General features: G+C 38.0%; 1 protein-coding gene across 1 annotated transcript in view; it reads left to right on the forward strand.

Annotated features, from left to right (window-relative positions):
- Positions 1-16,594: 16,594 nt before the first annotated feature.
- Positions 16,595-17,206, forward strand: part of LOC123233604 (ficolin-2-like) — a 15,181-nt gene continuing 14,569 nt past the window's right edge. The window contains exon 1 of the mRNA XM_044659669.1: positions 16,595-16,670. Within this exon, the coding sequence (XP_044515604.1) occupies positions 16,595-16,670 (76 nt within the window). The remainder of the gene's footprint in view (positions 16,671-17,206) is intronic.

Genomic DNA, 17,206 nt, shown 5'->3' on the forward strand with positions numbered 1-17,206 from the left:
CCACAACCACAATAAGTCTTGACTGTCTTGAGTACTTCAGAATTTAGCAATTTGCAAATCCACCCCCTTCAACCCCATATAGCCAATTTGTTTTCTCAGCTATTCCAGTTGTTTTCTTTTTGTCTCAATCAGAGAAATATTCATGATTTGTAAAGAGTCAGCACAAAGACACATATTACAGTTACTTTAATAGCTTGTGATTATATTCTGGGCCTACTGTGACTGCATCAATGGGGAGGGGGAAGAAACTCCCTCTCATATATATTATATAAAAACCTGGCATATATAGGCATATATGCATGTATATGCAGAATAAATCAAGGCCATTTGGGAAGGGAAACAACAGCAACTGCAAGATTCAGGAAAACTTTCGTACAATAGGTAGTGTTTGAACTGCCTCTCTTGAAGGAAGTAAGAGCTTCACCAAGGCAGAGATGGAAAGGGAGTGTATTTCTGGAATGACAGATGGCCAGGGAAAAGGCAAGGAGATAGGAAGTTGTATGGAGGGAATATTGTGCTTGGAGATCTGGGGAATGTTATTTGTGAGGAATTGTAAGAAGGCCACTTTGGCTGGATCATAGAATTTGGGCATGGGAATATATATGATGAGGTTGGAAAGGTAGTTTGAGATGAGGATGTTAAGGGCTTTGAAAGTCAAATAGAAGAGTTTATAGTTTATGTTAGAGACACTGACTAGCTGTGGTGGAAGGAACATTTTATTTTATGCAGGCTGGGCATTATGGTTAAATGCACCTTTTTTAAGTTGGGGAAGAGTGTTATGGAAAAATGGGAGCCTTAGATAATTTTATTTCCCAGTGGCAAAAGCATTGATCAAAATATGTAGAGAACTCTCTTCATTAAATAAAGTGAAAGTGCCTATTAACCTATGGGATTTGTATAAGACATTTTTGAAGAAGTCTATGTCAAAAACATCCCCTGACTCTTATTAATTAAAAGAGTTTATCCCTTTCATTTTTTCAAGTAATAAGTATTGTAGTATCTGCTCCCTCTATTCCTTCACTCCCCAAAGAGCAAAAATACACAAAAAACAAACCTGAAAAATAAATCCCTCAATACATCTCTCCCTGATCTACCAAAGTAAATTCCCATATTACTAGCTCTTATAACATAATAGGAAAAGTTGGATTGTTAATAAAAGGAGGATAAAAGTAAAATTTCCTTCTGTATTAGGCAGCTAGAGGAAGAGGTAAATGAGTTTTTAATCTTTAAAAAGCTATCTTCAAAGCAGAGGACCATTTAACAAATTTGTTGATTATTCAGATGAAGAGATCAAGGTTTTTTTTTACGTAAAAATTTTTTTTGTAATACTTATTTTTCCCCTTAATTTCATTGTTAAAACAATTTTAAACATTTTTTCAAAACTTTGAATCCTGAATTCTCTCCTCAGCTCATTGCTCAGACTATAAGCAACCTGACATCAGAATGCCCTTTGGGGATGGTTCCAGATTGTTCTTTAGACTAGTTATTATCAGTTCACAGTTCCACCAACAATGTATTAGTGCCCTATTTTCCCTCTTCCTCTTCCAATATTTATCATTTTCCTTTTTGGTCATTGTAGCCAATTTGACTTATGTGAGGTGGTATCTCAAAAGTTTTTTTCATTTGCATTTCTTTAATCAAGAGTGATTGGAGAGGGCAGCTAGGTGGCTTAGTGTATAACCAGGCCTAGAGAAGGGAAGTCCTGGGTTCAGATATGGTCTCAGAAGCTTCCTAGCTGTGTGACCCTCAGCAAGTAACTTAACTCTCGTTGCCTAGCCTTTGCTGCTTTTCTGCCTTGGAACCAATATACAGTATTGATTCTAAGATGAAAGGAAAGAGATTAAAAAAATAATGATTTGGAGCAATTTTTCATACGACTATAGGTAGTTTTAATTTCTTCATCTGAGAACTGCCTGTTCCTATCCTCTATCACTTATTAGTTGAGGAATGCTTTGGATTCTTATAAATTTGCCACAGTTCTCTATATATTTGAGAAATGAGGCCTTTGTCAGAGACACATACTATAAAATTTTTTCCCCAGGTTTTTGTTTCCCTTCTGATTTTGGTTGCATTGGTCCTGTTTGTACAACCCCTTTTCAATTTAATGAAATCAAAATTATCCATTTTACCTCATATATATATGTATGTATGTATATATATATATATACACACCTTTACTCTTATACTGTTCTCTATGTCTTGTTTGGTCATTAATTTGAAGAGGTCAATGTTAATGGAGACAGGGATTAATGGTCAACAAGTGGAAAGCATGTTGCCTGATATAGACTTTGAAGAATGCCTTGAGCTGTGCAGAATTTGAGACTGCTAAAGAGGATAATAAGATGAAAGATCATCAAAAATGAGAATTAGAGTAGGTAGTTAAAATACCTCAACAACAACCCCTTTGCTGCACCCTAATATTAGCTCTTATAGTATTGCTTCCTTGAGAGTGACTTCCAGAATTGGGGAGTAAGATGGTCTATAGATTTTTAATACAAAGGAGTGCTGGTGGTTGCAATACAAATTAAATGAATCCCTAGAATACTGGCTAGTGAGATTTGTCAGTGATTTGGTTTTGCAAAATTAGTTTTATTAATTGAAGACCCAGAATGGGAATTGTCCTTTGCTCCTTTTCAGGTGAATAAAATGGGATGTTATGTGCCCTTGATCCATTAAAGATGAAGGTTCTGTAGAGCCATATCTCTGATGGAAGACAGTAAGGAAAAGGATACAATTTTTTGAAAGAGATAAGCATGGGGAATTAGATTTATGCTTTCTCCTCATGATCTCTACTTATTATGACCAGCCAACTTCAGATATCATTAGATTCTGTATATCCTCACTCGAATTGTGTCGGACCAAAACATGAAACTTAACCACCACATCATTAGGACTGAAATATAGCAACTGGTGAAGTTTAAGTGAGAGACATGGCAGTCATAAGACTGTTCCCCTAGAAATTCATTCTGGAAATGATGAGAGGCAGAATAATGCCAGCTGCCATATTGGGTGAGCAGAGTATAATAATAATCTTTTTCTGCAAGGAACTTCAGACATAATAGGGAGGATAAGAAGATAATTGGTCATCAGCCTGTGGAGTGTATTAGTAAAATTATACATCAGAGTCAAGGTAGTAAAGGTCCAAATGCTCTATCAAAATCAGGACATCTCTGAAGGCCTTTAATCTACCTAGATGGTCCCCTATGTCTTTCTTCATTTTTTTGTTTTATGTTTTCTTCCATGAAAATTTCCTTATCCATTATTCCCAGACAGAAGGGATGATCCAGGCTGGAAGTCTGTGTGGAATCATGAATATTTAGAATGAAAAGTCCTGGGTCCACATTCACCTCTCTGACATAGTAGAATTCCCAAATCCTCTGCTAGGGAAGAGGTGAAATAGGGAGGAAAAATAGCAGGTTACTCCCAGATATCAAAGTAATATCAGGGTTTGTGTCCAACATTCAACTCTATTCTTGTCATCCGACCTTTTAGATGCTACCATCCACTCCAACATAAATGCACACACCTTTTCAATTGCTCCAGAAACATGTAGTGAGTGTGTCCAGATATTGTCCTGGGTCCCCATTACTTCTACAGATCAGGATTTGTTTCTAGCCTTGATATTTCCCTAAATAGGACATAAACATCCTCATGTGTCACCTTCCCTCTGCACCCCCTTCCACAGGAGGAGAGCTACTTGACTAGTAATCTGAAGTGCTTTCCTCTGGGGGGGAGGAGAAATGTGTCTTTTAACTTTAGAGAAATATAAGTCTGGGAAATTGTATAGGCTCAAGAAGAAGTAAAAACTTTCTAGAGAAAGGAGAGTTATTTTGTTTGTTGTCTCAGGGATGACTCTTTGTTAGATTAATAAATCCTGTAGTATATTAAATGCTTTGTTAGCCTGAATGTTGGCTTGAGAGCTGACAGTTCTTTCTTTTTTCATAGAGACCTAAACATCAGACTAACTGTGTCCTCGGAGGAAAGGCAAAGCCAAATAGATACTCAGTTAAAAACCCGCCTAAGACCAAACCTGGTCCATATAAATCCAGAATTTCCCATATGAGCTTTTGTTTAGACATACAAACAGTACTGCTGTTGCTGCCCTGCCATCTCTCTCTCTCTCTCTCTCTCTCTCTCTCTCTCTCTCTCTATATATATATATATATATATATATATATATATATATATATACACATGTATATATATATGNCCAGTCCTATGAAGGCTAGAGAACATCTTTCCCCTCTCTGACCTGCAAACATTTTTCTTTTTTCTCTCTGGACTCCCTCATATACCTGTTTGCTTCTCCCTGTGACTCCCTCATATACCAAGTTTAAAAAAAAATATTTAAATGTTTCCTTTTGGCTTCTATTTTTTTTTGCACTGAATATGGTGACTTTATTGAAGGTACAATATATAGGACTCTATGCTTCTTCCCCCTACTACAGGGGTGCTTTGGGCAAGGATATGAATGGGACTCGGGCATGTAGACTCCCCAGTGATGGAACTCCTTTTTTGGCTGGAGATGAAGATCCATGGCTTTCTACTTTACAGGCTGTGTAGACCATGATGTCTACTCTATGGTTGCTATAACCATACTCATTGTTGTACCCTGAAATGAGCTTGATGAAATTATCATTGAGGGCAATACCAACACCAACATCAAAGGTAGTGGAGTGAGTGTCACCATTAAATTCATGGGATACAACCTCGTCCTCTGTGTAGCTTTTTAAGGGTTCCTCTGATGCTTGTTTCATCACCCTTTTGATACTATCAAGATATCAATATGTTATCATCTTGATATCAATATCACCATATTCCTCATTCCTTCCCACAGGAGTTACTGGCTCTGAAAGGAGACCCCTAATGCTTAGGATCTATGCCATGAAAGTTAGGACTAGGGACGGGCAGGCAAAGATATCACCCATCATTTACCTTTGCTTTCTCCTGGTCCAATCTTCTCCAGGCTCCTTGGGTACCCCTTTTCTCCTGAAAAAATAGGGGAACCCACACTCAGGATGATCCATGGTAAAGATGAAATTCCTTGAACATCTACTGGTGGAGTTCAGGGTCTAACTTGTTTTATCCCAAACCCAAAAAGTTTCCAGAAATGTCTCTGATCTTCTCCACCTAGTGATTTTCCCAATTCTTCATGAACTCTGAAGGACTATCTGGTAATGTCTCTTAGAACATCTAAGCCAAAGAACACCATTCAGCTCCTGCAGACCTCCAAGATCCTTATTACCCTACCTGGTATATTCTGACCACTTAATCTGATCCTAAATAAAACAAATACCCTGCACTGTACAGGCAGGACTGAGAGTCCTGTTGGAGAAGATGTAAACAACAATAGCAGAGCCTGAGAAAGAATTTTATCTTATCCTTAATCTTTCCTATTGCACTAGAAGGCAGGAAAAACATAGAGTTAAAAATGCTAATTTGCACAAAACTGAAGATTCAGTATAACCTTTTGGGCATCTTTAGTCTCAGCCTTAGAAAATTTACTTCACATATTTTCAACTGTTTAATGTGTGCAGAATGATAAGGTGATGTTCTTACATAAAGATTACCACCTTAATGTTTAAACTCTTCAGAGCAGGGGTTCTTATCCTGGAAGTCACAGATTCCTCCCCGCCCTAAGGGGTCCATGACTCTTTCAAGGAGGCCCATGAGCTTGTTTTTTTTTAACATTTCGATAATTATGTTTTCATATACTTGGTTCTTCTTTGAAATTTTATTTTATTTCATGTGTTTAAAAAACTTTATTCTGAGAAAGGGTCCATAGGCTTCAGTAAATTGCCAAAGGGATCCGGGACAGAAAAAAGGTTAACAATCCTTGGCTTGGAACCATGTTCTAGACTGTGAGAACTGATGTTCTGAGGAATGGTCCTGAAGCCTTGAGGGCTTCAATCAGGAAATAGAGACTCTATGATGGTCATTAGAATTCCCTGAGGAAAGAAAGAAGACTCAGGTACCATAGAGAGATGTCAACTATAAAAGTTGAACCCCAAAGGATGTTTTGTACATTTTAAGCTGCCCAGAAAATTCAGATAACCAGAAGTCTTCATTCCCTTGAATTTTTTTAGCCTGGCTTGTTTGTACCCAACTTGTCAAGTGAAGTATCATCAGTAGTTTTATTGAGAGTGATTAAGGGGTAGAGAAATGGATAATTAGGGCCATAGTCCAAAGGATTGGCCATTTAGAATTGGAAAGGACTTAGAAGCCATCTATTCCAACTCTCTCATTTTACTGAGAAGGAAATTGAGACTCAGAGGAGTTAAATGATGCTTCCTGGGTCACACAGGTGGTAATTGGCAAAGCAGGAAATACAAAGAAATTCATTGTCCCCAGTTCAGGACCTGAGGCACAATACATCCTTTCTTTTTCCTTTATGACTTCTGGCTAGCCTTTTAAATATCCTTAATATTACTCATAACAATAATAACAATAACTCAAGCATAGGGAAATTAAGTTCAACCAGACAAGTTTCAGTCCTGCTGCATTCACTGTCATCATCCAATTAATTGCATTTTATCCAGAAGTAAATTGCATTAAACTTTTGATATTTTCACTATTATATGTAAAAGCAGTTTTTAACATAAAATTTTTTTTGAGTCCCACGCTTTCTCCTTCTCTGCTGTCCCTCCTCACTGAGACAGTAAGCAATCTGATAGAGATTTTACATGGGCAATCATGTAAAACATTTTTCCATATTAATCTTTTCATGGAAGAAAACTTAAACAAAAAAATGAAGAAAGTAAAATATAATATGCTTGATCTGGATTCAGACTCCATCAGTTCTTTCTCTGGAAGAAGCTAGCATTTTTTTATCATGAATTCTTTGTGTTTGGCTTGAATCATTGTATTAGTGAGAATAGCTAAGTTATTCACAATTCATTGTACAATATTGCTGTTACTGTGTACAATGTTCTCCTGCATCAGTTCTTGTAAGTCTTAACAGGTTTTTCCTGAGCTCTCTCTGAGTGTCACTTCTTACAGCACAATAGTTTTCCATTACCATACATTACAACTTACTCAGCCATTCCCTAATTGATAGATATCACTTTATTTTCCACTTCTTTACCACCACAAAAAAAGCTGCTATAAATATTTTTACACACATAGGTCCTTTTCTTCCTTCCTTCCTTTCTTCCTTCCTTCCTTCCTTCCTTCCTTCCTTCCTTCCTTCCTTCCTTCCTTCCTTCCTTCCTTCCTTCCTCCCTTCCTTCCCTCCTCCCTTCCTTCCCTCCCTCCCTCCCTTCTTTCCTTCCTTCCTCTCCATGATATTGGAACTATTTCTTTTTTTGGCTCTTTGCACTATTTTCTCCTTGACTGGCTGTTCAGGAATTTGGATATGATATTCCTGGAAAATTTCATTTTTGGGATCTTTTTTTCAGGAGGATATCAGTGGATTAATCTAATTTCTATTTTACTCTCTGGTTCTAAAATATTAGGACAGTTTTTCCTTGATAATTTCTTGAAAGATGATATCTAAGCTCTCTTTCTCTTTTTTTTTATCATGGTTTTCAGGTAATCCAACAATTCTTAGATCATCTCTCCCAGATCTATTTCCAAGTCAGTTGTTTTTCCAACGAGACATTTCACATTTTCTTCTATTTTCTTCTTGCTTGATTGTTTCTTGATGTCTCATGGAGTGATTAGCTTCCATTTGCCCAATTCTAATTATAAAAGAATTATTTTCTTCAGGGAGCTTTTGTATCTCCTTTTAGATTTGGCCACATAGCAATCTTGTACTCAGAATCGGAAAAGCACCCCTGTAATATTACTGTAAGTTTTCGGACAACCTTACCACCTGTGGTTGGGAACTCCTAACACCATTGCTGCTGTTTCAGCCACCCCCAAGACCTGTATTGGTTTGCTGAGGTGGGGCCTGCCTTGGGGCAAAAAGATCTGAACTCCACTCTTTTTTTAAAAAATTAAAAAAATTTATTTTTTAAGAAAAATTTTCCATGGTTACATGATTCTTGTTTTTACTTTCCCCTTCACCCCCCCCCCCCATATCCAGTGCACATTTCCACTGGTTTTAACATGTGTGATCAATCAAGACTTATTTACATATTATTGATAGTTGCATTGGTGTGGTCGTTTCGGGTCTATATCCCCAACCATGTCTGCATCAACCCATGTGTTCAAGTGGTTGTTTTACTTCTGTGTTTCCACTCCTGAAGTTCTTCCTCTGAATGTGGGTAGCGTTCTTTAACATAAGTCCCTCAGAATTGTCCTAGGTCATTGCTTTGCTGCCAGTACAGAAGTCCATTACATTCAATTTTACCACAGTGTATCAGTCTCTGTGTACAATGTTCTGCTGGCTCTGCTCCTTTCACTCTGCATCAATTCCTGGAGGTTTTTCCATTTCACATGGAGTTCCTCCAGTTTATTATTCTTTTGAACACAATAATATTCCATCACCAGCATATACCACAATTTGTTCATCCATTCCCCAATTAAAGGGCATACCTTAATTTTCCAGTTTTTTGCCACCACAAATAGTGCAGCTATAAATATTTTTGTATAAGTCTGTTTATCTATGATCTCTTTGGGGCACAAACTCAGCAATGCTATAGCTGGACTGAAGGGCAGGCAGTCCTTTAGAGCTCTTTGGGCATAGTTCCAAATTGCCATCCAGAATGGTTGGATCAGTTCACAACTCTACCAGCAATGTGTTAATGTCCTAATTTTGCCACATCCCCTCCAACATGCATTACTCTCCCCTTCTCTCATTTTAGCCAATCTGCTAGGTGTGAGGTGGTACCTCAGAGTTGTTTTGATTTGCATTTCTCTAATTATTAGAGATTTAGAACACTTTCTCATGTCCTTATTAATAGTTTTGATTTCTTTATTTGAAAATTGCCTATTCATGTCTCTTGCCCATTTATCGATAGGGGAATAACTTGATTTTTTATACAATTGATTTAACTCCTTGTATATTTGAGTAATTAGACCCTTGTCAGAGTTTTTTGTTATAAAGATTTTTCCCCAATTTGTTGTTTCCCTTCTGACCTTGGCTACATTGTTTTGGTTTGTACAAAAGCTTTTTAGTTTTATGTAATCAAAATAATTTATTTTACATTTTGTAATTTTCTCTAACTCTTGCTTGGTTTTAAAATCTTTCCTTTCCCAGAGATCTGACAAGTATACTATTCTGTGTTCACTTAACTTATTTATAGTTTCCCTCTTTATATTCAAGTCATTCACCCATTCTGAATTTATCTTGGTGTAGGATGTGAGATGTTGATCTAAACCTAATTTCTCCCATATTGTTTTCCAATTTTCCCAACAGTTTTTGTCTAATAGTGGATTTTTGTCCCAAAAGTTTGGGCTTTTTGTGTTTATCATACACTGTCTTGCTGACATCACTTACCCCAAGTCTATTCCCCTGATCCTCCCTTCTGTCTCTTAGCCAGTACCATATCGGTTTTTTTTTTTAAACCCTTACCTTCCATCTTGGAGCTGGCTCCAAGGCAGAAGAGTGGTAAGGGTAGGCAATGGGGGTTAAGTGACTTGCCCACGGTCACACAGCTAGGAAATGTCTGAGGCCAGATTTGAACCTAGGACCTCCCGTCTCTAGGCCTGTCTCTCAATCCACTGAGCTACCCAGCTGCCCCCTGTACCATATCGTTTTGATGACCACTGCTTTATAGTATAGCTTAATATCTGGTATTGCTAGGCCACCTTCCTTCACGATTTTTTTTCATTATTTCCTTGATATTCTTTATCTTTTGTTCTTCCAAATGAACCTTGTTATAGTTTTTTCTAGTTTAGTAAAAAAGTTTTTTGGTAGTTTGATAGGTATGGCACTAAATAGGTAAATTAATTTGGGTAGAATGGTCATTTTTATTATGTTAGCTCATCCTACCCATGAGCAATAAATGTTTTTCCAATTGTTTAGATCTAGTTTTAATTGTTTGGGAAGTGTTTTGTAGTTGTGTTCATACAATTCCTGTGTTTATTTTGGTAGATGGATTCCTAAGTATTTTATATTGTCTAGGGTGATTTTAAATGGTGTTTCTCTTTCTACCTCTTGCTGCTGTGATGTGTTGGAAATATATAGAAATGCTGATGATTTATGTGAGTTTATTTTGTACCCTGCAACTTTGCTAAAGTTGTTGATTATTTCTTCAAGCTTCTTAGTTGATTCTCTAGGATTTTTTAAGTAGGCCATCATATCATCTGCAAAGAGTGATAGCTTAGTCTCCTCATTGCCTATTTTAATACCTTCAATTTCTTTTTCTTCTCTAACTGCTACTGCTAGTGTTTCTAATACAATGTTAAATAATAGAGGTGATAGTGTGCATTCTTGTTTCATGCCTGATCTTATTGGGAAGGCTTCTAATTTATCCCCATTGCATATGATGCTTGTTGATGATTTTAGTTATATACTGTTTACTACTTTTAGGAAAGGTCCTTCTATTCCTATACTTTCTAGTGTTTTCAATAGGAATGGATGTTATATTTTGTCAAAGGCTTTTTCAGCATCTATTGAGATAATCATGTGGTTTTTGTTGGTTTGCTTGTTGATATGGTTAATTATGGGAATGGTTTTCCTGATGTTGAACCATCCTTGCATTCCTGAAATAAATCCCACCTGATCATAATGAATAACCCTCTTTATCACTCGCTGGAGTCTTTTTGCTAGTATTTTGTTTAAGATTTTTGCATCTATGTTCATTAAGGAGATTGGTCTGTAGTTTTCTTTCTCTGTTTTTGATCTACCTGGCTTTGGGATCAGTACCATATTTGTATCATAAAAGGAGTTTGATAGAACTCCTTCTTTGCTTATTATGTCAAATAGTTTTTATAGTATTGTAATTAGTTGTTCTTTGAAGGTTTGATAGAATTCACTTGTGAATCCATCTGGTCCTGGAGATTTTTTCTTAAGAAGTTCTTTGATGGCTTGTTCAATTTCTTTTTTGTATATGGGATTATTTAAGTATTCTATTTCTTCTACTGTTAATCTAGGCAATTTATATTTTTGTAAATATTCATCCATCTCACCTAGATTGCTGTATTTATTGCCATATAATTGTGCAAAACAGTTTTCAATATTTTATCATATTATTTAATTTTCAATTAGTTTTTGATTTGCCTGTCCATGTGCCCTTACTAATTATTATTTTTATTGCATTATGATCTGAGAAGGTTACATTTATTATTTATGCTCTTTTGCATTTGTTTGCAATGTTTCTATGCCCTATTACATGGTCAATCTTTGTGAATGTACCATGTGCAGCTGAAAAGAAGGTGTATTCATTTTTGTCCCTATTTATTTTTCTCCACATATCTACTAAATCTAATTTTTCTAGGATTTCATTCACCTCTCTTATCTTTTTCTTATTTATTTTTTGGTTTGATTTATCTAGAACTTAAAGAGGAATATTTAGATCTCTCACTAGATCTCCCACTAGTATGGTTTTACTATCTATTTCTTTCTTGAGCTTTGCCAGTTTCTCCTTTAGGAATTTGGATGCTATACCATTTGGTGCATACATGTTGAGTACTGTTATTTCCTCATTGTCTATACTGCCTTTTATCAGGATGTAATTACTTTCCCTGACTCTTTTGATCAGATCTATTTTTACTTTGGCTTTGTCAGAAATCATGATTGACACTCCTGTTTTCTTTTTCTCATTTGAAGCCCAAAAGATTTTGCTCCAGCCCTTGACCTTAAACCTGTGTATATAGTCAGTTTTGATGGGTATATAGTCAGTTTTGATGGGTAGGTGATCCTTGGTTGTAGACCCAATTCTCTTGCCTTTCTGAATATAATATTCCAAACCTTGCAGTCTTTTAGTGTGGAGGCTGCCAGATCCTGTGTGATCCTGATTGGTGCTCCTTGATATCTGAATTGCCTCTTTCTGGCTTCCTGTAATATTTTTTCTTTTACTTGGAAGCTGTTGAATTTGGCTATTATATTCCTGGGGGATGTCTTTTCAGGGTCTAGTATAGAGGTTGATCTATGGATCCTTTCAATGTCTATATTGCCTTCTTGTTGTAGAACTTCAGGGCAGTTTTGCTGAATAATTTCTTTTAGTATGGAGTCCAAATTTCTATTAATTTCTGCTTTTTCAGGGAGACCAATGATTCTCATATTGTCTCTTCTAGACCTGTTTTCTTGATTTGTCAACTTCTCATTGAGATATTTCATGTTTCCTTCTATTTTATCAGTCTTTTGACTTTGTTTTATTTGTTCTTGCTCTCTTGAGAGATCATTGGCTTCTACTTGCTCAATTCTGGTTTTTAGAGACTGGTTTTCTGTTATAATCTCATGATTTTCCTTTTCAGTTTGGTCTATCCTGTTTTCTAGCTGTTTAATTTTGGTTTCCAATTTGGTTACCATTTTGTTTGATTTTTTGGGCATCTTACTCCAATTGGGAGTTTCTGTCTTCTAAGCTGTTAATTTCCTTTTGAGTTATTTCCCACTTCTCTCGCCAAATCTCTTCCATCTTTCTCATGATCTCAGATTTGAACTCTTCAAGAGCTTGTGAAAAATTTTCACTTTTTTGGGAAGTTTTGGATATGATTACTTGCTTGTTCTCCTCTGCTGTTTGCTCTGTTGTCTGGATTTTTTCTGTGTTAAAGTTGTCGAGTGTTAAAGATTTCTTCTTGATTTTTCTCTTTTGGGGTTCTTGTGCCTGGCTTGCCATTATTGTTAATATTTCTTTCTCAGACAGAAGTCTGGGTGAGGCAGACAGGCTCTCTGCCTATGTAGCTGTGGAGTAGTTTTCTCCTGAGTCAGAGAGCTGTGTGCCCTCTCAGCTTTATTCTTGAGGCCACAGTCGCTTTGCACTCTCTAAGCTCCTGAGGTCTCAAGTCTAGTTGTTCTCAGGGTCAAACCTCCTAGTGGTCCCCTTGCTTGATCCTCTGCAAGAAGCTCCTATAGCAGTCTCAGTGTGCTGCTTCCACAGTCATGCACCCCTCTGTACTGGGTCCCCACCCAAGTTCCGTGCCTGTGCTCAGGGTCCGCATCCACGCCTGCACTCAAGGTCTGTGTTCAAGGTCCGGTTCTTTAGCCTCTTGGGGTCTTAAGTCTTGCTGCTCTCAGGAGCAGGCCCTGGTGATACTAGGTAGCTGCCAAGAATTGTGAGCTGGCTTTGGCCCTGTAGGTGATGTGGGGGTTGCTCAGCTCACGTTTTAGTGAGAGCTATTTCACCCCCTTATAGCATGTAAATGCCCCAATCCCATGTACCTTCAACGTTGAGCCCTGTTGTGGGGTCCATTTGTTTGTCTGGGTGTGCTTTTATGTCTTCTTGAGGAGTTCTATATGTGAGTTAGGAGAGGTTAAGCAGCTGCTTTTTATTCTGCCACCATCTTAACCCAGAAACCTGAACTCCACTCTTATTCAGGTATAACAGAACTCTTTTGCTGATCTTCTAAATTGCCTTGTGCAGGAAAATTTTTTTTGCCTCATCCTTTTATGGATTGTGTTGCGCCAGAATTTGTTTTCAAGTATTTTTTCCCATCAAAGTTGTTTGGAGGTAATTTGGTAGAGATCAGACAGGTCTAATCTTCTCTGCTGACTAAGATTTCATTTTTTAATAGTATTTTTTCCCTAGGGCCACTTACTACCTGAAGTCTCATGTAGGATGGAGGCTTTTGACAAAATCATTAAGTGAGGGAAGTTTGTATTTGTTGTTGCCCATTTACCAAAATGTTAAACTCTGTCCTCCTCTCCCTTTTTGGAATACTCTTCTTGGTGCTGTGAAAGGGAATTCTTAGTTCTCTGGGAGTTAACACCTTACTTGATGCTAGGGGAGAACAATTTAAGAGTTGAGGAGCTTGCAAACCACTTAGTGAGTTCATACCTTACTTGATGCTAGGTGAGAACAAGCCAGAAATTTAAGAGTTCACACACTTATAAAGGTGTGGTTCCAAAGGTGAGAACTCAGACAATTTGGAAACTGTGATTGGCCCCCATTAAAAGGGGCAGGGACAGGAAACCACCATAAAAGCCATGAAAGTCCTTGAGAAGGAAGTCTGGTGGAGGAGTCTGGTGAAGGAGGCTAGTAGAGAGTGAACTCCAAGAAGACAGTCACTCCAAGAAGGAGAGAGTGAACTTCAAGAAGAGAGTCACTCTAAGAAGGAAGTTGGCTTCAAGAAGGTCAGCTCAAAGAAGAAAGTAGGCCTCAGGAGTCACCTTCATCTCCAGCCATCGTCTTGGGTGAGTGGATAGCTGGTTTTCCCTTCCTGTCTTCTGGAGATAGTTTAATTCTGATTGAAGGTTAAGAAGTCCTGGCTGGAATAAAACTCTTGGGCCAGAATTGCAGATAATATGATTTCAAATAAATGCACTGGTATATTGTGGATTATGGACAAAATGTATATATCAGTAAAAGGAGGCATTCTAGGCCCTGGTTTCTCCCTGCCAAGAAATCCTAAAAAAGTTAAAAGTTGTGTCACAAAGAGAGGATCTAAAAAAATGATATATATTAAGTCTTTTAAGGATTTCCTCATAGCTTGACTATCTGTTTTGAGTTTCACAATGACCATGTGAAGTTGATATTGTGAATTTTATTATCTTTGTAAATGAGGAGATTTGAAATGCAGAAAGGTTTATCTTTGCTTTTGCCTTTCATGCCCTACCTTGAGTCACATACCTGGTCAGAGGCAGAATTTGAACCCAGATTTGCCTGAATGCAAGTCCAGTACTACTATTGCTCTGTATTACTGCTTCTCCAAAAGAAGTGAACAGAGAGGCAGGCAGATCTGAACTGGGAGGAAAAGATTAAATGCCTGCCTATGCTTAAAGATCCAATTGTGTAATTTGATGGGAGAAATTTGGGGATTAATCTGAGTTTCTATATAGTAATACAAATACTCCATTGTTGTGTGTACATAGGGACTATTCTTGTCACATCTAGGGTCCAAGTTTGATGTGAAGAGGCCAATGTCTCCTTAAGGTCCTGTCTGGAGCCAGAGGGGTTTTATCCCAGCTGGCTTGACCTTTCAGAGGGGTTGTATTGATAAGTTGGGAATGAAAATTGTCTTTGGAGCACTGGACTTTGTGCCACCTTCAGACTCCAAAATACTCCTTGAGCTGGGAAGGCTTCTTCTTGGGGGAAACCTGGAACTTGACTTAAAGCAGAGGAGGGGATACTGATGAGTCCCAAAAGCTGACAGAAGCTTTTCATAGAGTAGACTGAAAATGATGTGTTAAGAGGTTGACATAGTATCCTGCCCAACTAGATGCTCTGCAGAAAGTCTTTGAATGCCAAACAGGATTTAATAATGATTCTTGGAGGTGATAGGGAGCCACTGGGGTTTATTGAGGAGGTGATATAAAATGGTCAGACTTTTGTTTGGAGTGATCATTTTGACTTCTAAAAGGAGTATGGAATGGAGTGGGGAGAGACTTGTGGTAGGCATTACAATTTTCCAGTCATACAGTGCTGTGGGTCTGTGCTAGGACAGTGGCAATGCCAGAGGAGAGAAGATAAAAGTAATTAAAAGATGTTAGGAAGGTAAAATTAACAGTCCTTGGCAACAGTTTGGATATAGAGGCTGAGAGACAATGAGGAACTATGGATGATGCCTATGTGTGAAAACACCTGGTTGATTGGGAGGATTGGGATAGAGAAAACTATTATGACTTTACTTTTTCTCCTGATTAATGACAGAGAAGCAAAAAATGTCTTGGAGGGGCAGCTGGGTAGCTCAGTGGATTGAGAGTCAGGCCTAGATACCAGAGGTCCTAGGTTCAAATTTGGCCTCAAACACTTCCCAGCTGTGTGACCCTGGGCAAGTCACTTGACCCCCATTGCCCACCCTAACCACTCTTCCACCAAGGAGCCAATACACAGAAGTTAAGGGTTTAAAAAAAACAACAAAGAAAAAAAATGTCTCTGAATGCCAGTCTTTGAGACTCACAGGATCTAAGACTTTATGAAATGAACCTTAGAGGTCACCTAGTTCAACCTCCGTATACAATTGAAGAACCCAATGCCCTGAGAGGTTAAATTAATTGTCTATTGGCACACAGGTAGCAAATGAAGCCAGGTTCTCTGACTCCCAAGTTAGCCTTCTTTTCATTGTCAGGATCCTTTTTCCATCTGCCTAGAAGAGGCTGCGGAAACCACACTGGAAACAACAACAACCCATCTGGGGCCACTTAGTCTAGGATGCCTGAATCTAGGATTATAGACTTAGAATTTAGAGTTGGATGGGATCTTTAAAATGATAGTTAAATCCTGCCATTCTTAGATTAGGAACCTGAGGACCAGAGAGGTTGTGACTTGCCCAGTCAGTAAAGTTGTTAATGGCAGTGTTGGATTCAAGCTCATCTCCTTTGACTCCAGAGGCAACTCTCTTTCCACCTCATCTCACTAAAAGGGCCTCTAAGAGGGTGTTCCAGAGTCTACTCTGTCAGGAAGGAAGGCGAGGGCCAGTTAGACAGGAAACTAAGAGGGGTCTAATTTGGGGGACATGTAATTTTTGATCATTTGATAAGCAATGTTGGTGCCACAGGAAGAGGTGAAACAAGAGGCTGGGATTAGGGTTGGATTTCTCTGCCTTATAAGAGTCTGGGATCTGTTCCTGAGTCAAAGGCAAGAAGGGCCACAATCCCAACAGAGCTGCCATGGAGAAGGCTACCCGGATATTCATGTTCCTGTGTGCTAAAGTCTTGATTGTTCAGGCTACGGAAACATGTCCAGGTGAGTGATACCCTGTAGGAAGTTTTGGGTATCTAATATTTCTAGGTCTATCACTGCAACTTCAGAAATTCATATTTAGTTTCCTTTATCCATTTTGCTATGAAAAGATTTTCTTAACTTGACTTAAGTCTCTTCTAAGTCCCCTTGTCTGTGGTTGGGGAGTTATAAATCGATTTATACTTGTCACCTTTTGTTTGTAAATACCAGTTTCCTCCTATTCCTCACAACTCATTCACACTCTAGTGTGTTAGTCACTGCCTGAATCTGGGGGAATGTGAACAGTGCTTATTGAAGACTAAATATGCTAATTAATTCAGCCTATCTTTCATAGGCTGAGCCCATATTAATCTTCTTATAGAATCAACCAGAGAAACCCACAGGAATCAAATGAGATTTTTGGAATATATTTGCTGAACAAATTTTTTTCTTGGTAATTTTAAATTCTAAGAAAATGAAAAACCTTACTGTGTCCTTTATTTTTCCTTCCCTTCCCTTCCCTTCCCTTCCCTTCCCTTCCCTTCCCTTCCCTTCCCTTC

The sequence above is a fragment of the Gracilinanus agilis genome, chromosome 2 (genome assembly GCF_016433145.1).
Source record: "Gracilinanus agilis isolate LMUSP501 chromosome 2, AgileGrace, whole genome shotgun sequence".
Lineage (NCBI taxonomy): Eukaryota > Metazoa > Chordata > Mammalia > Didelphimorphia > Didelphidae > Gracilinanus > Gracilinanus agilis.